The sequence below is a fragment of the Podarcis vaucheri genome (assembly GCF_965113315.1).
Source record: "Podarcis vaucheri genome assembly, chromosome: Z".
NCBI lineage: Eukaryota > Metazoa > Chordata > Lepidosauria > Squamata > Lacertidae > Podarcis > Podarcis vaucheri.
The window spans coordinates 4,747,591-4,765,434 of NC_138758.1; the positions used below are offsets into that span (position 1 = coordinate 4,747,591).

General features: G+C 49.4%; 1 protein-coding gene across 5 annotated transcripts in view; it reads right to left on the bottom strand.

Annotated features, from left to right (window-relative positions):
• Positions 1-7,687, bottom strand: part of ZMYM3 (zinc finger MYM-type containing 3) — a 29,124-nt gene extending 21,437 nt beyond the window's left edge. Inside the window, exons 1-2 of one of the 5 annotated variants that reach the window (XM_082208409.1) lie at positions 7,510-7,687; positions 1,218-2,096 (exon numbers count right to left, since the gene is read on the bottom strand). In XM_082208409.1, the coding sequence (XP_082064535.1) occupies positions 1,218-2,085 (868 nt within the window). In that variant the 5' untranslated portion in view covers positions 2,086-2,096; positions 7,510-7,687. Of the gene's footprint in view, positions 1-1,217; positions 2,097-6,516; positions 6,653-6,836; positions 7,013-7,466 lie in introns of those variants that run through there. The other 4 variants (XM_082208412.1, XM_082208413.1, XM_082208410.1 and 1 more) reach the window with 4 other exon arrangements.
• Between the last annotated feature and the right edge of the window lie 10,157 nt (positions 7,688-17,844).

Below are 17,844 nucleotides of genomic sequence, written 5' to 3' on the forward strand. Positions count from 1 at the left end.
TGCAGCAGGAAAACTGCTCGCACATCTGCAAAGCTAAGCAGGGTCCAGTATGGTTTCAAATTGGATGGGGGAACTGCATGTTGAGACTAGAAGTTGGACTAAACAACCCTTGAGATCCCTTCCAACTCTACCATTCTATGATTCTATTATCAATTAGTACTAGCTGTTACGGCTACTGTCAGAGGCATTATGCTTCTGAATGCCAGTTTCTGGGACTCACAGGTGGGTAGAGCTCTTGTGCTCATGGCTAGCTTGCAGGCTTCCCATTAGAGCATCTGGTCGGCCACTCTGGGATCACTATGCTGGACTAGATGGGACATTGGCCTGATCTTCTTATGGTCTTACACTCTAACGAGGGTCAGGAATGGAACAAACTAATGCCGAAAGCATCACTGAGTTAAAGTGCTGCTTGAAAGCTATCAATGAACCATCTATGGGTGTGTATAGCTGGTGAGAGGAAGAGAGAGTAGAAACACCTTTACAACTGGCGCAACATTCAGACAGCTGACCAAGCTCTCTAGCTCTGTCTGGGGAAGAAGCTGGGGAAGAAAGGAAAGGAGCCAGTGTGATGTAGTGGTCTGAGTGTTGGACTAGGACCTGAGAGACCAGGGTTCAAATCCCCCACTCAGCAATGAAGCACGCTGGGTGACCTTGGAGTCAGTCACAGTCTCTCAGCCTAAACTACTATGGCATGTTGTTGTGAGGATGAAATGAAGGAGGAGAACAATGGAGAAAAGGTTGGGTATAAATGTGAATTGTAATCGTATAATCTTGCAAGGAACAGGAGAATGGCCAGACATCTAATTTGTTGAAAATGATAAATAAAATATTAACACAACATAACCTCTAATTTGTTGTTTGCCGAGCAAAGTCAAAGCAGGGGCTATTTACAAAAGATGCAAAAGAATAAATAAAGGTACTAAATGAACATAATCTCATTAATTTAGATAAGCAAAGATTTATATACAGCAACAACAAAATAATCAACATTATATATAGTTGATTTTATTTACTCTTTTGTATCTCCTGATTGGCCAGGTATCACATTCTCTAGGTTTGGCTAGTTATAAACAGAAACGAGTTGCAACAGCTTTTTACCCAAGAGAAGAACAGTGGGAGCAGCTCCTGGCACCCCTCCCCACGCTTGGCCTCAGAGCAGAAGCAAAAGTGGGGCTGGGGCAATGCTCTAGGGAAATCCCTCCTTCCTGCTTACCCACCTGGAGGTTGGAGCGATTGTTCAGCCTCTTGTGCTTTGGGCTCAGCAGGGTCCTTCTGGCTGACACTGCTGTCTTTCTCAGCCTCAGTCACACCCTCTTTCATGGGCTCAGGAGCTGGAGCTGGAGTACTGTTGAGAACAGGCTCCTTCCCCTCATCTGTAGATGTCGCCACTTCCTCCTTCTGCACTGGAGCACTTTTCTTTGGGGCTTTCAATCGGGCTTTCTTAACCGGCCGCGGAATTTTCGGTGAGTTCTCGGAATATTCTGTTGGTTCTTGTGAGGAGGAAGTGCTGCTCATCTCCACCACGTCAGGCGACTTCACCACATGGCTGTCGGGAAGGGAGGCTGCACTCTCCTCTCCATCATCCTTTGTGCTTTTGAAGTCTACTTTCGATGATGATGCTTCTTTCCATGCTTCTGGCACAAGGGCTTCGGTTCCTGGCACAGGGGGATCCCTAGGTCTATCCTCCGGATCTGCAGAACCTCGTGTCTTGTACACGTTGTCCAGGTCCTCAGACTTATCCAGGTCCACCAGGTTGTCATTGTTGCTCAAGCTACCGAGAAGACTGGGCTTCTCTGTAACATCTAGAGCACCAGACTTGCTGAGGGTCAGACTGTTGGATTTGCTCAGATCAGACAATCCGGCTGTTTTCACCAAGCCCGGGTCCAGGTCTGCATCTGAAGTTGCTTGCTTAGGTGCTTCCCACTCCATCTCTTGGGGCTGCTGAGCTGAAGCCTGTGGGATGGAGGCTGTTTGGGACGCTAGCAGATCCTCTCCATACTCCATGTCTGCAGGAAGGTCTCCAATCAGTGGCTTATCAGGCAGCGACATTGGCCCCAAGGAGCCAGGAAATTCATTCGACTCCATTCAGAAAAAAGCTTAAAACAAGGAGGCAGAAAGGGGAGATTATAGAATGTTAGCAAGTTTAAGCACATATGGGAATATAAGGGATGTAGCTCTTCTGAGCAGCTAACCGTGCGAGGCCTTGGAGATCAGCTGCCAGCAACAAGGAGCCAAACTGAATCAGACCCCAAAACTGGCTCAGAAGGGTGCCTCCCCTCATGAACCAGAACTAACGAAAAATTCTAACTTCAAATTCAACTGATTCATTCATGGCAAATACTGGGAATCCGTTGGAAGTGGTCCAGAAGACAGAAGATCTTTTAAGCATTGTGAGAAGTAGACACATAATCCTTAAAACCCACACACCAACTTAGGCCTTTTCACACTCAGGGGAGCAATTCTGAACTAGTCAGGGTTCAGAAAATTTATGTTCGCACAAAAGTTATTGGCTGGAGGAGATCTTAAAAAATAAGAAGGAATCAGGTGATGACTAGGTATACTGTAATTTGAAATTGTGTCCCTGACCTTACCCCACACCAACCCTGAAGTCTCAGTGAAGTGTCATGTTTTTCTACCAGCGCCTGTCACTTGCTCCGTTTATTAAAAAGATCAACAGACAATACACATTCCAAGTACGCAAGGTGCTCTCAGGATGATAGACACCATTAGGATCCAGTTAGTCTAGAATAGCCCCTTAGTGTTACCACCAGACAATTCTACACAGCTAAGCCAGGCAGAGAGGGGCCCTTGCAAAAGCTGTTCCTCCCAGACCAAATTCTTCTTCAGCTTTACAGCAACCCACGCCTGAGAAAGCCTTTTTTCACAGAAATCTGGGTTTGGTTTTTGGTGATCAGGAACACTGGACTTCTAATGACTGGGTCAAAAAAGAAGCAGCAGCTGTCCAATTAAGCATTTTGATTGCTTGTTTCTAAATCCTGTTGCTACCTCTGAGGCATAGGAGAGACAAGGCTACAAATCCGAATATGTAAATCTGAAAAAGGCAAGGTAGCCACAGCCTCATGGAAGACTTCAGAGCTGGATGTGAACCAATTAGCACCTGTGTTAGTGGGACTCAGGAAAAAATAGAAAAGCCCAAATGCTTCTCTGGACAATTAACAAAGGCTCTTTAGCAAGCAAACATCTGCAAGAAATCAGAAGCTCCTACCTCTCCCATCGCCTTTCAGTTAACCCTGGTTTCCTTTGAACAGCACTGTGGGTACATCAGCTATGAGCTAGAACAGGGGCAGGCAATATGAGACCCTCCAGGTGTTGTTGGATTCCAACTCCCTTCAGCCCCAGCCAGCATGACCAATGGTCAGGGATGATGGGGCAGCTGTCCAAAAACATGTTGGTATACTGAAGACCAACCTGCAATGGGCAGTTCCCCTATCTGTAAAACGGGTGCATTTTCCTTACAGAGGTCGCCTGGGTTATCAATATATTACATGTACTGAATCTGCAGCAGACCTTATGAGCTTTCTCCAAGTGAAGATCTCTGTTTTGAGCAATTACAACACCAGCTATTCCTTAGTCTGGGAACAGGTGGACTATCTGAAGCTAGGGAAGGCTCTGAAGTCCTAGACAGACAAACAACTTCCTGTGGATCTGCCTCCTGCTCAGTCAGTATACAACTCAAGTGGCCCCACTTAGCAATTCTCTGGGCTTGCTCACGGAGGCCCACCCTGGAAACCCAGCCACAAGGAAAAAGCAAAGCCACTTCTGAGACAACAAGCCAAGAGCGTGTGCCAGGTGATGTTGAGGACACACAGGTTTGCAGGGCATCTATTTCCAGGAACAGTCTGTGAAGCACAAGCTATGTGTTGATCTAGGAAAAAAGCAAATGTCCCTTTTAGGAGGAAAGTAAAGAGGCTGGGAATGGTGGGAGATTGTAGCAAGAGAATCCCCCCCCCTCTTTCTCTCAGCTAGGGGCCTCTCACACAAGGAGCACTAAGTGCATTGCAAGAATGGCTGATACACAGACACAAAAGGGACCCAAAGGTCACCTAGTCAGATTTTCTGAAACTCTGCATTCAGTGGTCTCAAGTCTTTTTAAACCTCCTAGGAACAAGATTCCATCCTTTGAGAAAATGTATGTCTCTTAATAATTGCTCTACACAGAGGTATACACAAACACACACACACACACCCTCACTGTTTGCTCTATTCCCTGTCAGGAAGGGACCCACCACAGTCTTCTAGCCCACTCTATGGGCTAATAACACAAGTCACTACTACTTCCCCCCATGGGGACATATAACAGCTTTTCCACGCTTCTTATTTCTGCATACATCACAAGCAAAACCTCCTCTCCCTCTGTCTGCAACTCCTTTGGAACCTTTCCACGCCACAGTTTAATTCTCCAAATCAAGTAGAACAGCTAATATTACAAAAGTCCCATCCCAACATTGGAGCAGAGAATGAGTGTTAATGTGTAGTTCTTGCCTTTCGCTAGCTTTGAACCCACATCAGAATGCAGGGTGCAGAGGTTCCTTGGTCCAATCCAATCAACAGTCCAATTTAATATTCAGTCATTGGGACTCTGAATGCTGACATCAAGCCAGGTGCTGCCAATCATTTAGTTGGAGGGGCAGTGGGGAGGACAAAAGACCAAATGCAATAACCAAGCCACACATTCTACAGGCTTCCTATTTGGCTGGTGAACCTACACACAGAGCCAGGATTAAACCCAATGGGTTGGAAGCTGTAGAGAATCTGCACCAGAACAAGACCCCTAGGTTTTAGGGAAGCAACTCATCTTTTTAATGTTTTAATTGCATCCTGCTCATAAGAACTCAAAATAACTGCTCTCCCTCAGACAGGCATCTCAGAGAAGTTCAAAGCAGCAGTATTTCAGTGGTATGATAAAAACAGCTAACAGAGCTGAAGCCATTTGCTCTTTAATCTTCAACAATTTCATGTTGGATTCCTTCCTTGGTTACTCTAAACCTAAGCATGTTGTCTACTGAAAAAATCTCTTCCCAAGGATAAGGGCTGTGGGACATACACCTCCCACAAGCCTTGGTCACTCCTCAGCACAATCCAGCGTTTGATGTTAGACAAAACAAAAACTAGTCCAGTTCAAGCCATCACTCCCCCTTTCCTCTGCAAATATCTGCATGTTATTTGATGTCTTCCAAGCTCAAACCAAATCTGCCTTTCTGCAGACCAGCTCCCCTCCCTCCACAAGTACAACTTAGTCATGCTTGCCTTGTCCCAGCTCAGACCTCCAAGATTCTCCCCACCCCACCCCCACCCCCGCTGCCCCCAAACCTTCTAAGCCATTCTCTCTCCTTCAGACTTGGTGCAGCTCAATCCAATTACTGCCTCTGTTTTCTACAAGTGCCTACAGGATCCTTTCTCCTAGTACAGTCCAACACCCAAACGTGCAATCTATGGTCCTTTCCAGGTACCTTGGTTTAATCCAATCAGCTACTATAGCTTGAACTGGTCCCAGTTCAGGGGTTTTGCTCCTCCCCTTCACAGCAAAGACATGAATGACTATTCCCTAGTGTAAATACATCCCAGGGCAAACCACTATCCTGTCCTCTAAGTATCAGGTGAGATCTGACCAGGGTTTCCCCAATTTGAGCAATAAGCTAAGATAGGTGGGCCTACAATTGAGGTTGCCAACATGACTCCTCAGATATTTTTTGACTACAAATCCCTGACCACTGGATATGCTGTCAGGGGCACATGTAAGTTGCAGTCAACAACATTTGGAGGGGCACAGATTCCCCAATGTTGGCTTAGACAGGAAAATGGCTACCCTGTGGCCTACAAAACTACCTCAAAGTCTACAATTCTCTGAACTGAGCTTGTAGTCCATCCCTGCTAACAGTAGAACTCTCCTTGCAAGGCGAGTACCTGCAGAATCCCTCATGATTTTCACAACATAGCTTTTCACAATATAAAATAAAAAATGACAACACAAAATGCACAATAAAATAAAGCAAACCAATACCCCTTCCAAAAAACACATTTTAAAAGCCATAGATTGTTTAATTGGCCAAAAGCTTGGGAGAAGAGAAGCACTTTTGCCTGGCACCTAAAGATATGTAAGGAAGGTGCCAGGCGAGTTTTCCTGGGGAGAGCATTCCATAATCAGGGAGCCACCACACAAAAGGCCCGTTCTCGTGTCACTGCCGAATTTTGCACCAGCTGAAGTTTCCAACCCATCTTCAGAGGCAGCCTAACAAGCATAACCCCTGCATTTCCCTGCACACTCTAGTGGCATGCCAAGCACATCTCGGCCTGCTGCTGCAACCTGATGGCCTTACCCACAAGTAAGCTCCTCTCCTTGAGCAAGTGCCCGCAGAATCCCACCCTTTCGGTGCATCCCGGACCTGCCTTGTTGCACAGATCTTAAGCTACCCTCCCACCCACCCCCCTGGTGACACTTGGCCAGGATTGCCACCAGCTTCGACCACAACCTCCTCCCCTTTGCCCAGCAAGTACCTGCAGGATCCTGACCTCACCACTGCAGGCCTGGCCAATCCCAGACCCGCCTCCTTTTAGTGCCCTCTTCTCTCGCTTTCCCTTTCCCTCCAAGGGCTCCAGGTGAGACTTGGCCTGGCTCCTTCTCATGAACAGCAAGTACCTGCAGGATCCCACCCCGTGACGCGGCCCAATCGCTACAGGCCCCGCCCACCAGTGCGGGTTCGGGCCCCCCTAACCAAGCCAGGCCCCGCCCTTTGTCACGAGGTCCCGCGCCGCCGCCCCTCCCCCAGCCCACGATGGCCGCCCCCTCCCCCACGCCCCGCCCGGCGCCCCCTCACCTGCCGCAGCTTCCCCGACCCGAGCTTCGCCGCCGCCGGCCTCCCCGAGCTCCCCTCCCTCTCTCTGCCCGCCAGCCCTGCCTTTAACTCGGAGCCCGCCCAAGGTTCGGGTGGCTGCTGCGGCCCCTTTAAATGGAGGCGCCGCTCGGAGCCCTCAGCGCGCCGCAGCCCGAGCGAGGGGGGACGGTCCGGGGAGGCCTGCGATTGGCCGCGGCGCGAGCCAGGGCGGCGCCCCGATTGGCCGCCGGCGCTCGGGCCCCACGCCCCGATTGGCCGCTCGGGGCTCCGGGCTCGCGAGACCGGCCCGGCGGCGCGCAAAACCCGGCGCGGAGTTACACGGCTGCCCGGAGTGGGGGGGCGAGATGGAAAACGCGGAACGGCAGAAACGCGGAACGGCGCCGGGGGTTGGTGCGGGTTGGGGGGTCGGGGAGGGAAGGTACGGGAAGGGGTCCCTCCGGCCTCCCCCATCTCGAGCAACGACAACAAGCACAACGCTTACCTCCGAAATCCAAGGAGGGGTCGCGATGGAAGAAATCGCCCCCTCCCCAAGCACCGCCACCCCCACCCCACAAGACACACACACATGAAAGTGGGGCTGCCCCTGTTGAATCTCCTCTTCCTTCTTCCTACCCGCCGCATAAAACACCTCCGGGGTCCTCCGGCGCCCCCTCACCTCTTCTCCCGCAGGTTGCGCGGCTCCCCGCTCGCCACCAGCAGCCCCGCCGCAGCGTCTCCCGGGGAGGCGAGTGACGGAGAGAGCGAGCGCGCGTCCAGGGTGGGGCAGGCACGGGCACCGCCTCCGGGACGGACGGAGGGAGGGACGGGTGCTGGGGAGCCGGCGCCAGAGGACCCCTCCACCTTTTTTCCCCCGCCCGCCTTAGGGAAGGGCCCGCCCCCTTGCAACGCCCCCCATCCGGACCGTATCTGTGAGCGCCCTCCCCTGGAGGTTCCTCTTATTTCCCCTCCTGGGGGGTGGTCTCTGCCCCGTGGTGGAACACTGCGGAGCCAGACGCCCACCCCCACCACCCACCCACCTAAAGGCACGATCCAGGATCCCCAAGTTCACAATATTTCTCCCCTGCATAAATGCCCCCTCTAACAACCCCAGATGTGTAGGGGAGGGCGCACCTAGCAAGACCAGGTCCCCCTTTCCCCGGAACAAAAAGACAGGAGCCCCAACTCCGCGTTATCCTTACCTCCTCCCCACGGATGCCCCACGCGCATTCGGTCCGTGCCCCTTCGGAACATGCTCTGCTTTGCGTATATTTTTGATTCCCACTTCCCCCCACCTCACGGTCCTGAGAAATCCGGCCCCGTGCAAAAACATACACACAAAAAGCCCACACCCCATTTCCCTCTCGGCCACAAAAGCCTCTCTCCCTTCAAAAGTCTCATCTCAATCCCATACTACCTTCATCTGGGGTTTGTCTCTTATATCAATCGTATCCTGCCACCCACGACTCCCCCAAGGAACTGTCCACACACACTCCTTGAGACATGATGTTTTCCAGAAAATTGAAACTATTAATTCATTTATTTATGCATTTATTTATGCATTTATTGTGCCCCACCTTTCCCCGCAAGGAGCTCTAAGCTAAGTGAAGGGAAAAAGTATTTGCTCCCCTGCTAAATTTGCCCGTTTGCCCTCTGACAAAGAAATGACCTGTCCATAATTTTAATGGTAGGTTTATTGTAGCTGTGAGAGACAGAATAACAACAGGTAACCCCCAGAAACCAGAAGACAAAAGTCAGAGATTGATGTGCACTATACTGAGTGAAATAAGTATTTGATCCCTTTGCAAAAGATGACTTAGTACTTGTTGGCAAAACCCTGTCTCTCCCAGCTTCAATAAACCTACCATTAAAATTATGGACTGGTCATTTCTTCATCAGAGGGCAAACGGGCAAATTTAGCAGGGGATCAAATACTTTCCCCCCTCACTGTAGGTTGTGCATTTCCAGCCCAAACCAAACAAAGGCGGTGCATTTGAATTGTGGGTGCAGGCAATGCAGCTGGTGGGGGCAAGAGCCAATTTTAGTGTCTGTGAAAATGCCCCTAGTCATGTTTACAGTGAACACCCCTTAAGTTCTGAATTCCATTTCTCAACAAAGCCCTATAGATGCAAGGGGCACTCTTGTGCATCATTCACATCAGTTAAGTGGGAAAAGGACACGGCTGCTTCTCTGCCTTCTTCATTTTACACTGTAGGTCTCCCTTGTGGTGGGGTGGATGTCCTTAATACTGTGGGAACTACCTCACTTGGTCAGGTCAGCTGAATATCCAGCCCTGACTGGTGTTGCCTGCTTTAGAGCACTGGCCTGCTAGGAGAGTGTGTGCCCCCTCCCACAACAACACGGGGCAATTGCTAGCACCAGGCCTGCACCCACCCAGCAGGAGAGGAGTGAACAATTAGGAAGGCTACATACACACCACACATTTAAAGCACCTTTGCTCCCCACCCTCCAAAAAAAAACAATCCTAGGATCTGCAGGCAACCGTGCAAAGAGCTACAAAGCTCAGCATCCTTGACAAACTACAGTTCCCAATATTCTTTGGGAGAAGCCATACACTTTAAATGTATGGTGTACATGCAGCTGAAGCTATCTAAGGCTGTCGCACTGACCGTATACCGTGGGACTTCTGGCTAGGAACTCCGACCCCCCCCCCAGCCCAGCCCCATCACTTTTCCAAGAGCAGGCAAACCCGTCAGGACAGTAGGAAAGGAAGCCACACACAGCCCATTGACCCTAGTTATACACAGGAATCTCTCTCTCTCTCTCTCTCTCTCTCTCTCTCTCTCTTTTTTTTAAAAAGGAGACTCGATTGAGGTCCTTTTCCTTGGGGAAGAACGGTAAAAGTGATGGATGCTCCCTGACATTCCTCATCAGTTTCTATTTGGCTGTGGTCATATACAAGAAGTGTGCAGCCATTTTCATGCTTGTCTAATACCTACAAGTATTACCGCTAGCTTTCCAACCTGCAGTTAAACCCACTGCCTATGTATTAATAATTTCACATAAAAGCAATTGGTAACTTGTACATGTATAAGCACTGGTTGTTCGTTTTGTATTTTTTTCCTCTTATTTAAGTAAGTAAGTAGTAAGTTAGCAAATTTTTATTTATACCCCACGCTCCCTGGCCAAGACCAGGCTCAGGGCGGCTAACATCAAATATCAAATACATTAAAACACAATCAAGCAACTGATTAAAATATAGCTTAAAAATTAGGATCAGGATAAACTTAAATGACTGCCCACGAATTACCACCTTAGGGGTCGGGAACCTCAAGTATTCATCAGGGCCAGCTGTCCATGTTGGTCCCACATGAGCTGATAAAAGGGCAAAGAGGTAACCTACAGGGTCCCATGGAGGGGGATCAAACTGGGCCCAGACCGAAGGCCAGGCGGAACAGCTCTATCTTGCAGGCCCTGCAGAAGGATGTCAAGTCCCGCAGGATCATACCACCTAAAATTCTGCAACCTAACTGTACTTTGGAAGAGAGAGGTAGTAGTTAAGAGTTTTGGTTCTAGGGCCTGGGAAAACTCGTTTTCAGATCTTTATTCTGCAGTGAGTGACCTTGGGCCAGTTATCTCAACCTAACCTAAGTCACAGCATTGTTGTGAGAGTAAAAGTGGGGAGGGCAGGGGGGAGAGAACTATGGTGCCACATTAAGCTTCTTGAACAAAAGACAGGATATAATTGCAAATTTTTAATACCCCTCCTTTTTTTTGTTCGTTCTAAAGCTGCTGCCTGTTCAATGCCAATATATGGCCCTGTTGTAATTACTGTAATGTATATTTTCAAGATAGAGAAAATTGCATTGCCTTACTGTCTTCCTAAACTTCCCAACAGATGCTTTTTTCTTCCAGTGACCCTTACTTTAAGACTCAGCTCAGCTAAACTTTCTACAGCCATTGATCTATTTAGCTCAGTATTGTCTAAACTGACTGGCAGGGACATTTCCCGTCTTACTGGGAGATGCCAAGGATTAAATATGGGACCTTCCGCATGCAAAGCAGATGTTCTGCCACTGAGCTGTGGCTCATGCTATGCCTCTGATCATTTCTGGCATCCTCACAATGCTTTCGACCTTCTTTGCAGAAGGGAATGGGCGAGTCCATCCTGGAAACTTAATCTGCAATTAAACCGTTATTTTATTTTATTATCACACTTATATATCTCACTTTTTCTCAAGGTGGCATATACACTTCTCCCCCAGTCTATTTTACCTTCACAACAACCCTGTGTGGTAGGTTAGGCTGAGAGAGAGTGACTGGCCCAAGGTCATCCAGTGGGTTTCGTGGCTGAGTGGGGATTTGAACCCTGGCCTCCCAGGTTCTAGTCCCGCACTCTAACCACTGCACCACACCGCTGCATATTTGCATTGACACCAACAGGGGTCAGCAAACTTTTTCAGCGGGGGGCCAGTCCACTGTCCCTTAGACCTTGTGGGGGGGCAGATTATATTTTGGGGCGTGGGAGAACGAATTCCTATGCCCCACAAATAACCCAGAGGTGCATTTTAAATAAAAGGACACATTCTACTCATGTAAAAACGCGCTGATTCCCGGACTGTCCGCGGGCCGGATTGAGAAGGCGATTGGGCCAGATCCGGCCCCCGGGCCTTAGTTTGCCTACCCATGAACTAGATGAAAGCATCTGTAGTGCAGCAAAAGTCTGCAATCCTGTACACACTAGGATTAAGCCCCCTTGGACTTGCTTCTGGGTAAATACATAGAACAGACTTTGCCAACCTGCTGCCCTCCAGAGATTTTGGACGAGAAGTGGCTGGGACTAGGAGGAGTTATCATCCAAAACATGTGGAGGGCACCATGTTAGGGGAGACTCTTGCAACGCTTTGGGCAAAAGATTCCTGCATTCCAGGGGGTTGGACTGGATGACCCCCGTGGTCCCTTCCAACTCTACAGTTCTGTGATTCTATGCCACTATTATCTCAGCAGTTCATATGTAATACAGGGTTGTTTGTAAGGCCTTCTGAGGTAAGGTATGCAACTATCTTACTTGTACCATAGACCTGGGCTGCGCAGGAGTCTGGCTTTTGCTTTTGGGGAGCCAGGGAACTGTTTTTTTGGGGGAACTGGGGAACCGGGTTCGCGTCTCCGCTCCTCCACCTGCAGCTGCTGGGTGACCTTGGGCCAGTCACACTTCTTTGACGTCTCTCAGCCCCACTCACCTCACAGAGTGTTTGTTGTGGGGGAGGAAGGGAAAGGAGAATGTTAGCCGCTTTGAGACTCCTGAAGGGGAGTGAAAGGCGGGATATCAAGTCCAAACTCTTCTCTTCTCTCTTCTTCTTTTGACAGATTTCTTTCAATCACTGCTACTTTGGTTGTTTTCAACCTGTGCTGCTTACTCGACATATGGGGCAAAAGCCAGATATGCTTCCTTCTGCAACAGCTTGCTTGACTGATAAGTCTTCTCCCACAATTCACAATTGCATGTCAAGGCTGGGTGTCTTAAGAGGCACCCTCAGCTTATTGGGGGGGGGCGGGGTTGGAGCGCAAACATGAGCAGGTCCCACAAGGCCTCGCCAGCACCCCATATGCATAGAAATTGGATGCAATATCCTTTTGCAATGTGCAGCTGATAAATAATGTGCATCGGTTGCTCAGCAAATGTAAGTACCAAAAGGATTTATTGCAAGTTCAGAGTTCAAAACCCACCTCTGCAGCTTGCTATCTGCCCCATTTTTTTTACAGCTCTTGGTGAGTAAAGGCTGCCTGCTGCTCTGTTCTGTTCTCATGAGAATCAGGTACCTTAAGAGAGCACCCTGCAGGGGCCCTGCTGGACATCCCTGTATGGCTCTTTGGGCAGACTCTTTGGCATTCACGCACCCTTTAACAGGACTAGTCTAAGGTAATGGGTGGGAGTCCTGCTCTCCACGTTGGCTACGCCCATTTCCAAGCTATCTCATGCACACAAGCCAGATGGGATTTGGCTGCCGAAAGGACTTGGCAGCTGCTCCAGAGGATGTTATGACGCTGTGGAGGACAGAATTGTTTCGAACGTGTCACGCCAGAGGGTTCAAGGTGTCTCCGCGGAGCTGGGAAGACTCCTTTTCCTGGTGTAGGAAGGACCACATGGCCAGGGGCCAACTCTTGCTTGCAACAGAATCCTGCCTCTGTTTAAACAGCAGCAGCCAGACCAAGGGTGCACACAACACAAATCACTTGCACGTGCACATCATTTTTCATCAGCAGGCGCTTCACCTTCACACACACCCCTCCAGAAGTGTGCCTCTTGCTCCCTGCTGCAGCTTTCACAATTCTGGGTGCAGGATACATGAGAGAGGCATGCTACCTATCTTCAAGGGGCTGCAGCGGGGAGAAGGAGAGAGGAGAAATTCCACAAGCACGCAGAACTGAAAGCTCCACAATGGCTGTCTCTACCCCCCACCTCCCATGCATTCCTCAACACCCCTCCCCTCTGCTTCCAGGTTTTCTCCTTGCTGGGGCCTCTCCTGCCTCCTGTTGCGATGGCCTCCAGGCGTGCATTTCCTGCTGCTGCTTTCTCCGGAGAGGTTTGTTTTCAACCGCCAGCCTCCAACGCACACTGGAAAGGGAGCAGGCTCCTGGTTGCAGCATGCGCAGATGCACAGATGTGGGGAAATGCTGCAACAAACATGGAAAAATGGCACTGTGGATTCTTGGCGGCAACATTCCAGAGCTACGCAAACTGCCTTTTGAATTGCAGTGAGGCCTTGTTAGAGCTCTGGCAAGCCCACGGCTCTGCTAAAACGGTTGCCGGGGGAGGGGAGAGGGGGTTCTCAAGAGGCCTGGAGAAAATTTAAAATACCTGCATTAAACAGAGTCCTGGCAATGTAGAGGCCAACCCCCCCACCCCACCCCGGGCACTTCCAGAATGGTTCTGTTTTTCACTTGGGGTTCAGTGGCATAGGTAGAAAGTCACATCGCACAGTTGAAATGGAATGGACACTTCTGCGCAACAAACCTGCTTCAAGAACCATTTTCAAACTCCTTAGCTTTTTGCAGTAAAGAAAGTGAGGGGGAAACCAATGGAAAAAGTAGAATAGCAATTGCTTGTCATGGTGACGTAATAGAATCCTAGAATCCTAGAGTTGGAAGAGACCACAAGGGCCATTGAGTCCAACCCCCTGCCAAGCAGGAAACACCATCAGAGCACTCCTGACATATGGTTGTCAAGCCTCTGCTTAAAGACCTCCAAAGTAGGAGACTCCACCACACTCCTTGGCAGCAAATTCCACTGTCCAACAGCTCTTACTGTCAGGGAGTTCTTCCTAATGTTTAGGTGGAATCTTCTTTCTTGTAGTTTGGATCCATTGCTCCGTGTCTGCTTCTCTGGAGCAGTAGAAAACAACCTTTCTCCCTCCTCTATGTGACATCCTTTTATATATTTGAACATGACTATCATATCACCCCTTAACCTCCTCTTCTCCAGGCTAAACATGCCCAGCTCCCTTAGCCATTCCTCATAAGGCATCGTTTCCAGGCCTTTGACCATTTTGGTTGCCCTCCTCTGGACACGTTCCAGTTTGTCAGTGTCCTTCTTGAATTGTGGTGCCCAGAACTGGACACAGTACTCCAGGTGTGGTCTGACCAGAGCAGAATACAGTGGCACTATTACTTCCCTTGATCTAGATGCTATACTCCTATTGATGCAGCCCAGAATTGCATTGGCTTTTTTAGCTGCCGCGTCACACTGTTGGCTCATGTCAAGTTTGTGGTCAACCAAGACTCCTAGATCCTTTTCACATTCCTGACAATAACATTCCTGACAATAGGAATGAAGGCCCAAGGCATGGAAGAGACCCATGGAGGGGCATTTTACTATGTGTGGCCCTTGATGGTGCTGCATTTTGGAATCTGCACCTGCAAGCAGCAATATCTCCCTGGATGTTCCCAAACAGACCACCTGTACTGTTGTGTGATGCCTAGAGGGTGGGTGAGTGAGATGGGACAGGCTGGGAAAGTAGTAGCATCATTTACAAGGATGGGATCAGTTAAATAGGATAAAGGAGGCCAGGAGTGAGGAGGTCCAGGGGCCAAATGTGGCCATTCAGTCCTCGCTCCATGACCCTTGGACCTCTTCCCAGGCCACACTCCTCTATGGCTCCTGCTTCGCACCCTGCATGTCTTGGCCTGACTGGAGGGTGTCATTGATGCTAATAATGCTTTTGGCTTGTCATAACAAAAGACCAGAGAGTTGGGTGAATATAAACCATCCTGTTCAGAAGAAAATAACAATAACTCATGGCTCCACTCATGTTTACCTCTGACCCTGCCTGCCACTGGCATGTGGCCCTTGGAAGGCTGCCCAGAAAAGAATGCAGCCTTTGGGTCCAATAAGAGATTCCCCAGCATCACAAGGTTGTCAAGCAGAAAGTGGGTGTGAGTAGAGCCATAGCTGGGCAGTAGAGCATGTGCTTTGCATGAGAAGGTCCCAGGTTCAATCCCCAACGTCTCCAGAGCAGGCTGGGAAAGTTCATTGACCATGGGTAGGCAAGCTAAGGCCCAGGAGCCAAATCCGGCCCAATCGCCTTCTCAATCCGGCCCGCATACAGTCCGGGAATCAGTGTGTTTTTACATGAGTAGAATGTGTGCTTTTATTTAAAATGCATCTCTGGGTTATTTGTGGGGCATAGGAATTCGTTCATTATTTTTTTCAAAATATAGTCTGGCCCCCCACAAGGTCTGAGGGACAGTGGACTGGCCCCTTGCTGGAAAAGTTTGCTGACCCCTACATTAGACTGACTTAGTTTTAATCTGTATCCTATTTGAGAGCTAGTGTGGTGTAGTGGTTAGAGCTGTGGGGCGCCACACTGGTGTGGCAGGAGAAGCACAGAATTTTTGGGTTGGAAGGGACTCCAAACGTCATCCAGTCCAGCCCCCTGCAATGCAGGGATCTCAGCTAGAGCATCCTTGACAGATGGCCACCCAACGTCTGCTTAAAAACCTCCAAGGAAGAAGAGTCCTCCACCTCCTAGGGAAGTACATTCCACTGTCAAACAGTTCTTATTGTCAAAAAATTCTTCCTGGTGTTTAGTCAAAAATTTTCTTGTAACTTGAAGCCATTGGTTCGGGTCATACTCTATGGCAGTGTTTCCCAACCTTGGGCCTCCAGCTGTTTTTGAACTACAATTCCCATCACCCCTGACCACTGGTCTTGCTAGCTAGGGATGATGGGAGTTATAGTCCAAAAACAGCTGGAGGCCCAAGTTTGGGAAACACTGCTCTATGGAACAGGAGAAAATAAGTTTGCTCCATCTTCCATGTGACATTCTTTTAGATATTTGAAGATGGCTATCCTATCTGCTGTCTCTTTTCCAGGCTAAACATGCCCAGCTCCCTCAACTGTTCCTCATAAGGATTGGTTTCCAGACCCACAATCATCTTGGTTGCCCTCCTGTGCACACATTCCAGCTTGTCAACATCCTTAAATTGTGGTGCCCAGAGCTTGACACAGTATTCCAGGTGTGGTCTGACCAAATGTCCTGTACCCTCAGCCTACCTGGCAGCAAGTCCCGCTGGCATGTACAGTGTGTAAAGTCCAAAGTTTAACAGTCAGGAAACACAGTCTGAGGGTCAATCCACGTAAGCGAAGTCCAAAGTCCAGCAGTCAGGAAACGCAGCCCAGAGTCAAACCCAAAGCACAGCGCTGTAGAGGTCCCGGAGCATCCAAGCCAAGGTCCATCAACATCAGCAGCAGAGCAGACCCAGAAGCTCAGCTCCACTTCCCTTTTATACCTTGCATGTTGATTGCAGCATCTGGGCTGGATGAGGTAGGTGACCCTCACCTGTTCTGAGCCTACTATAGCTGAGGAAAGCCCACCTGGGCTATGGGCTCTTGCCTGCCTCAGCCTCCCGGAGCGTAACCTCCCACTGCTCCCTGTGTCTCAGAGCCCGCTTTGATTGTGGAGACAGGGGCCTCTCTGGCTCTGATGAAGGGTCCTGATCTTCTGGTCCCTGCACAATGTACTGTGTGTACATTGTGTGTACTTCCCATGACCCCAGCTTCTCCATTCCCATCCCCAGCTTGCCCCAGTGGGTCCCAGTCACGGTTACACCCCTCACCAGGATCCTCTTCCCACTGTCCTGCCAGTTCATGACACCAAGGTAGAATAGAGTGGTACTATTACTTCCCTTGATCTAGACACTATACATCTGTTGATGCAGTCAAGAAAAGAAGTTTGAGAACCACGAGGTTAGAGTGTTAGACTAGGACCTGGGAGATCAGGGTTCAAATCCCAACTCAGCCATGAAGCTGACTGGGTGACCTTAGGCCAGCCAGTCACTGCCTTTCAGCCTGACCACAGGTTTGTTGTGGGGTGTAAATGAGGGGTGAACCATGCACATCACCTTGATCTCCATGGGGGGAAAGGTGCAATAAATTAGGTCCCAGCAAAGTCTGCAAGTCAGCAGAAGGCAAAATGTTGCATTTCCCGGGCAGGAATTTGGAAAAGGGATGGCATTTTTGGCTACTGAGGGAGGGAAACACATGTCAGACTGGCACACATGTATCCTGGGCTGAAGCAAGGGAGCCAAGAGGAGGGCACCCCTTCTGGGCTCTCCCACTCAAAGCAACTGCCATTGCTGAACCTGATTTGGTGCCCAGACAGGACAATCTGGATATGGAACAACTGATTGGTTCAAAATTGGGAAAGGAGTACGGCAAGGCTGTATATTGTCTCCCTGCTTATTTAACTTATATGCAGAATTCATCATGCGAAAGGCTGGGCTGGATGAATCCCAAGTCGGAATTAAAATTGCCAGCAGGAATATCAACAACCTCAGATATGCAGATGACACAACCTATATGGCAGAAAGTGAGGAGGAATTAAAGAACCTTTCAATGAGGGTGAAAGAGGAGGGCGCAAAATATGGTCTGAAGCTCAACATCAAAAAAACCCGAAGATCATGGCCACTGGTCCCATCACCTCCTGGCAAATAGAAGGGGAAGAAATGAAGGCAGTGAGAGATTTTACTTTCTTGGGCTCCATGATCACTGCAG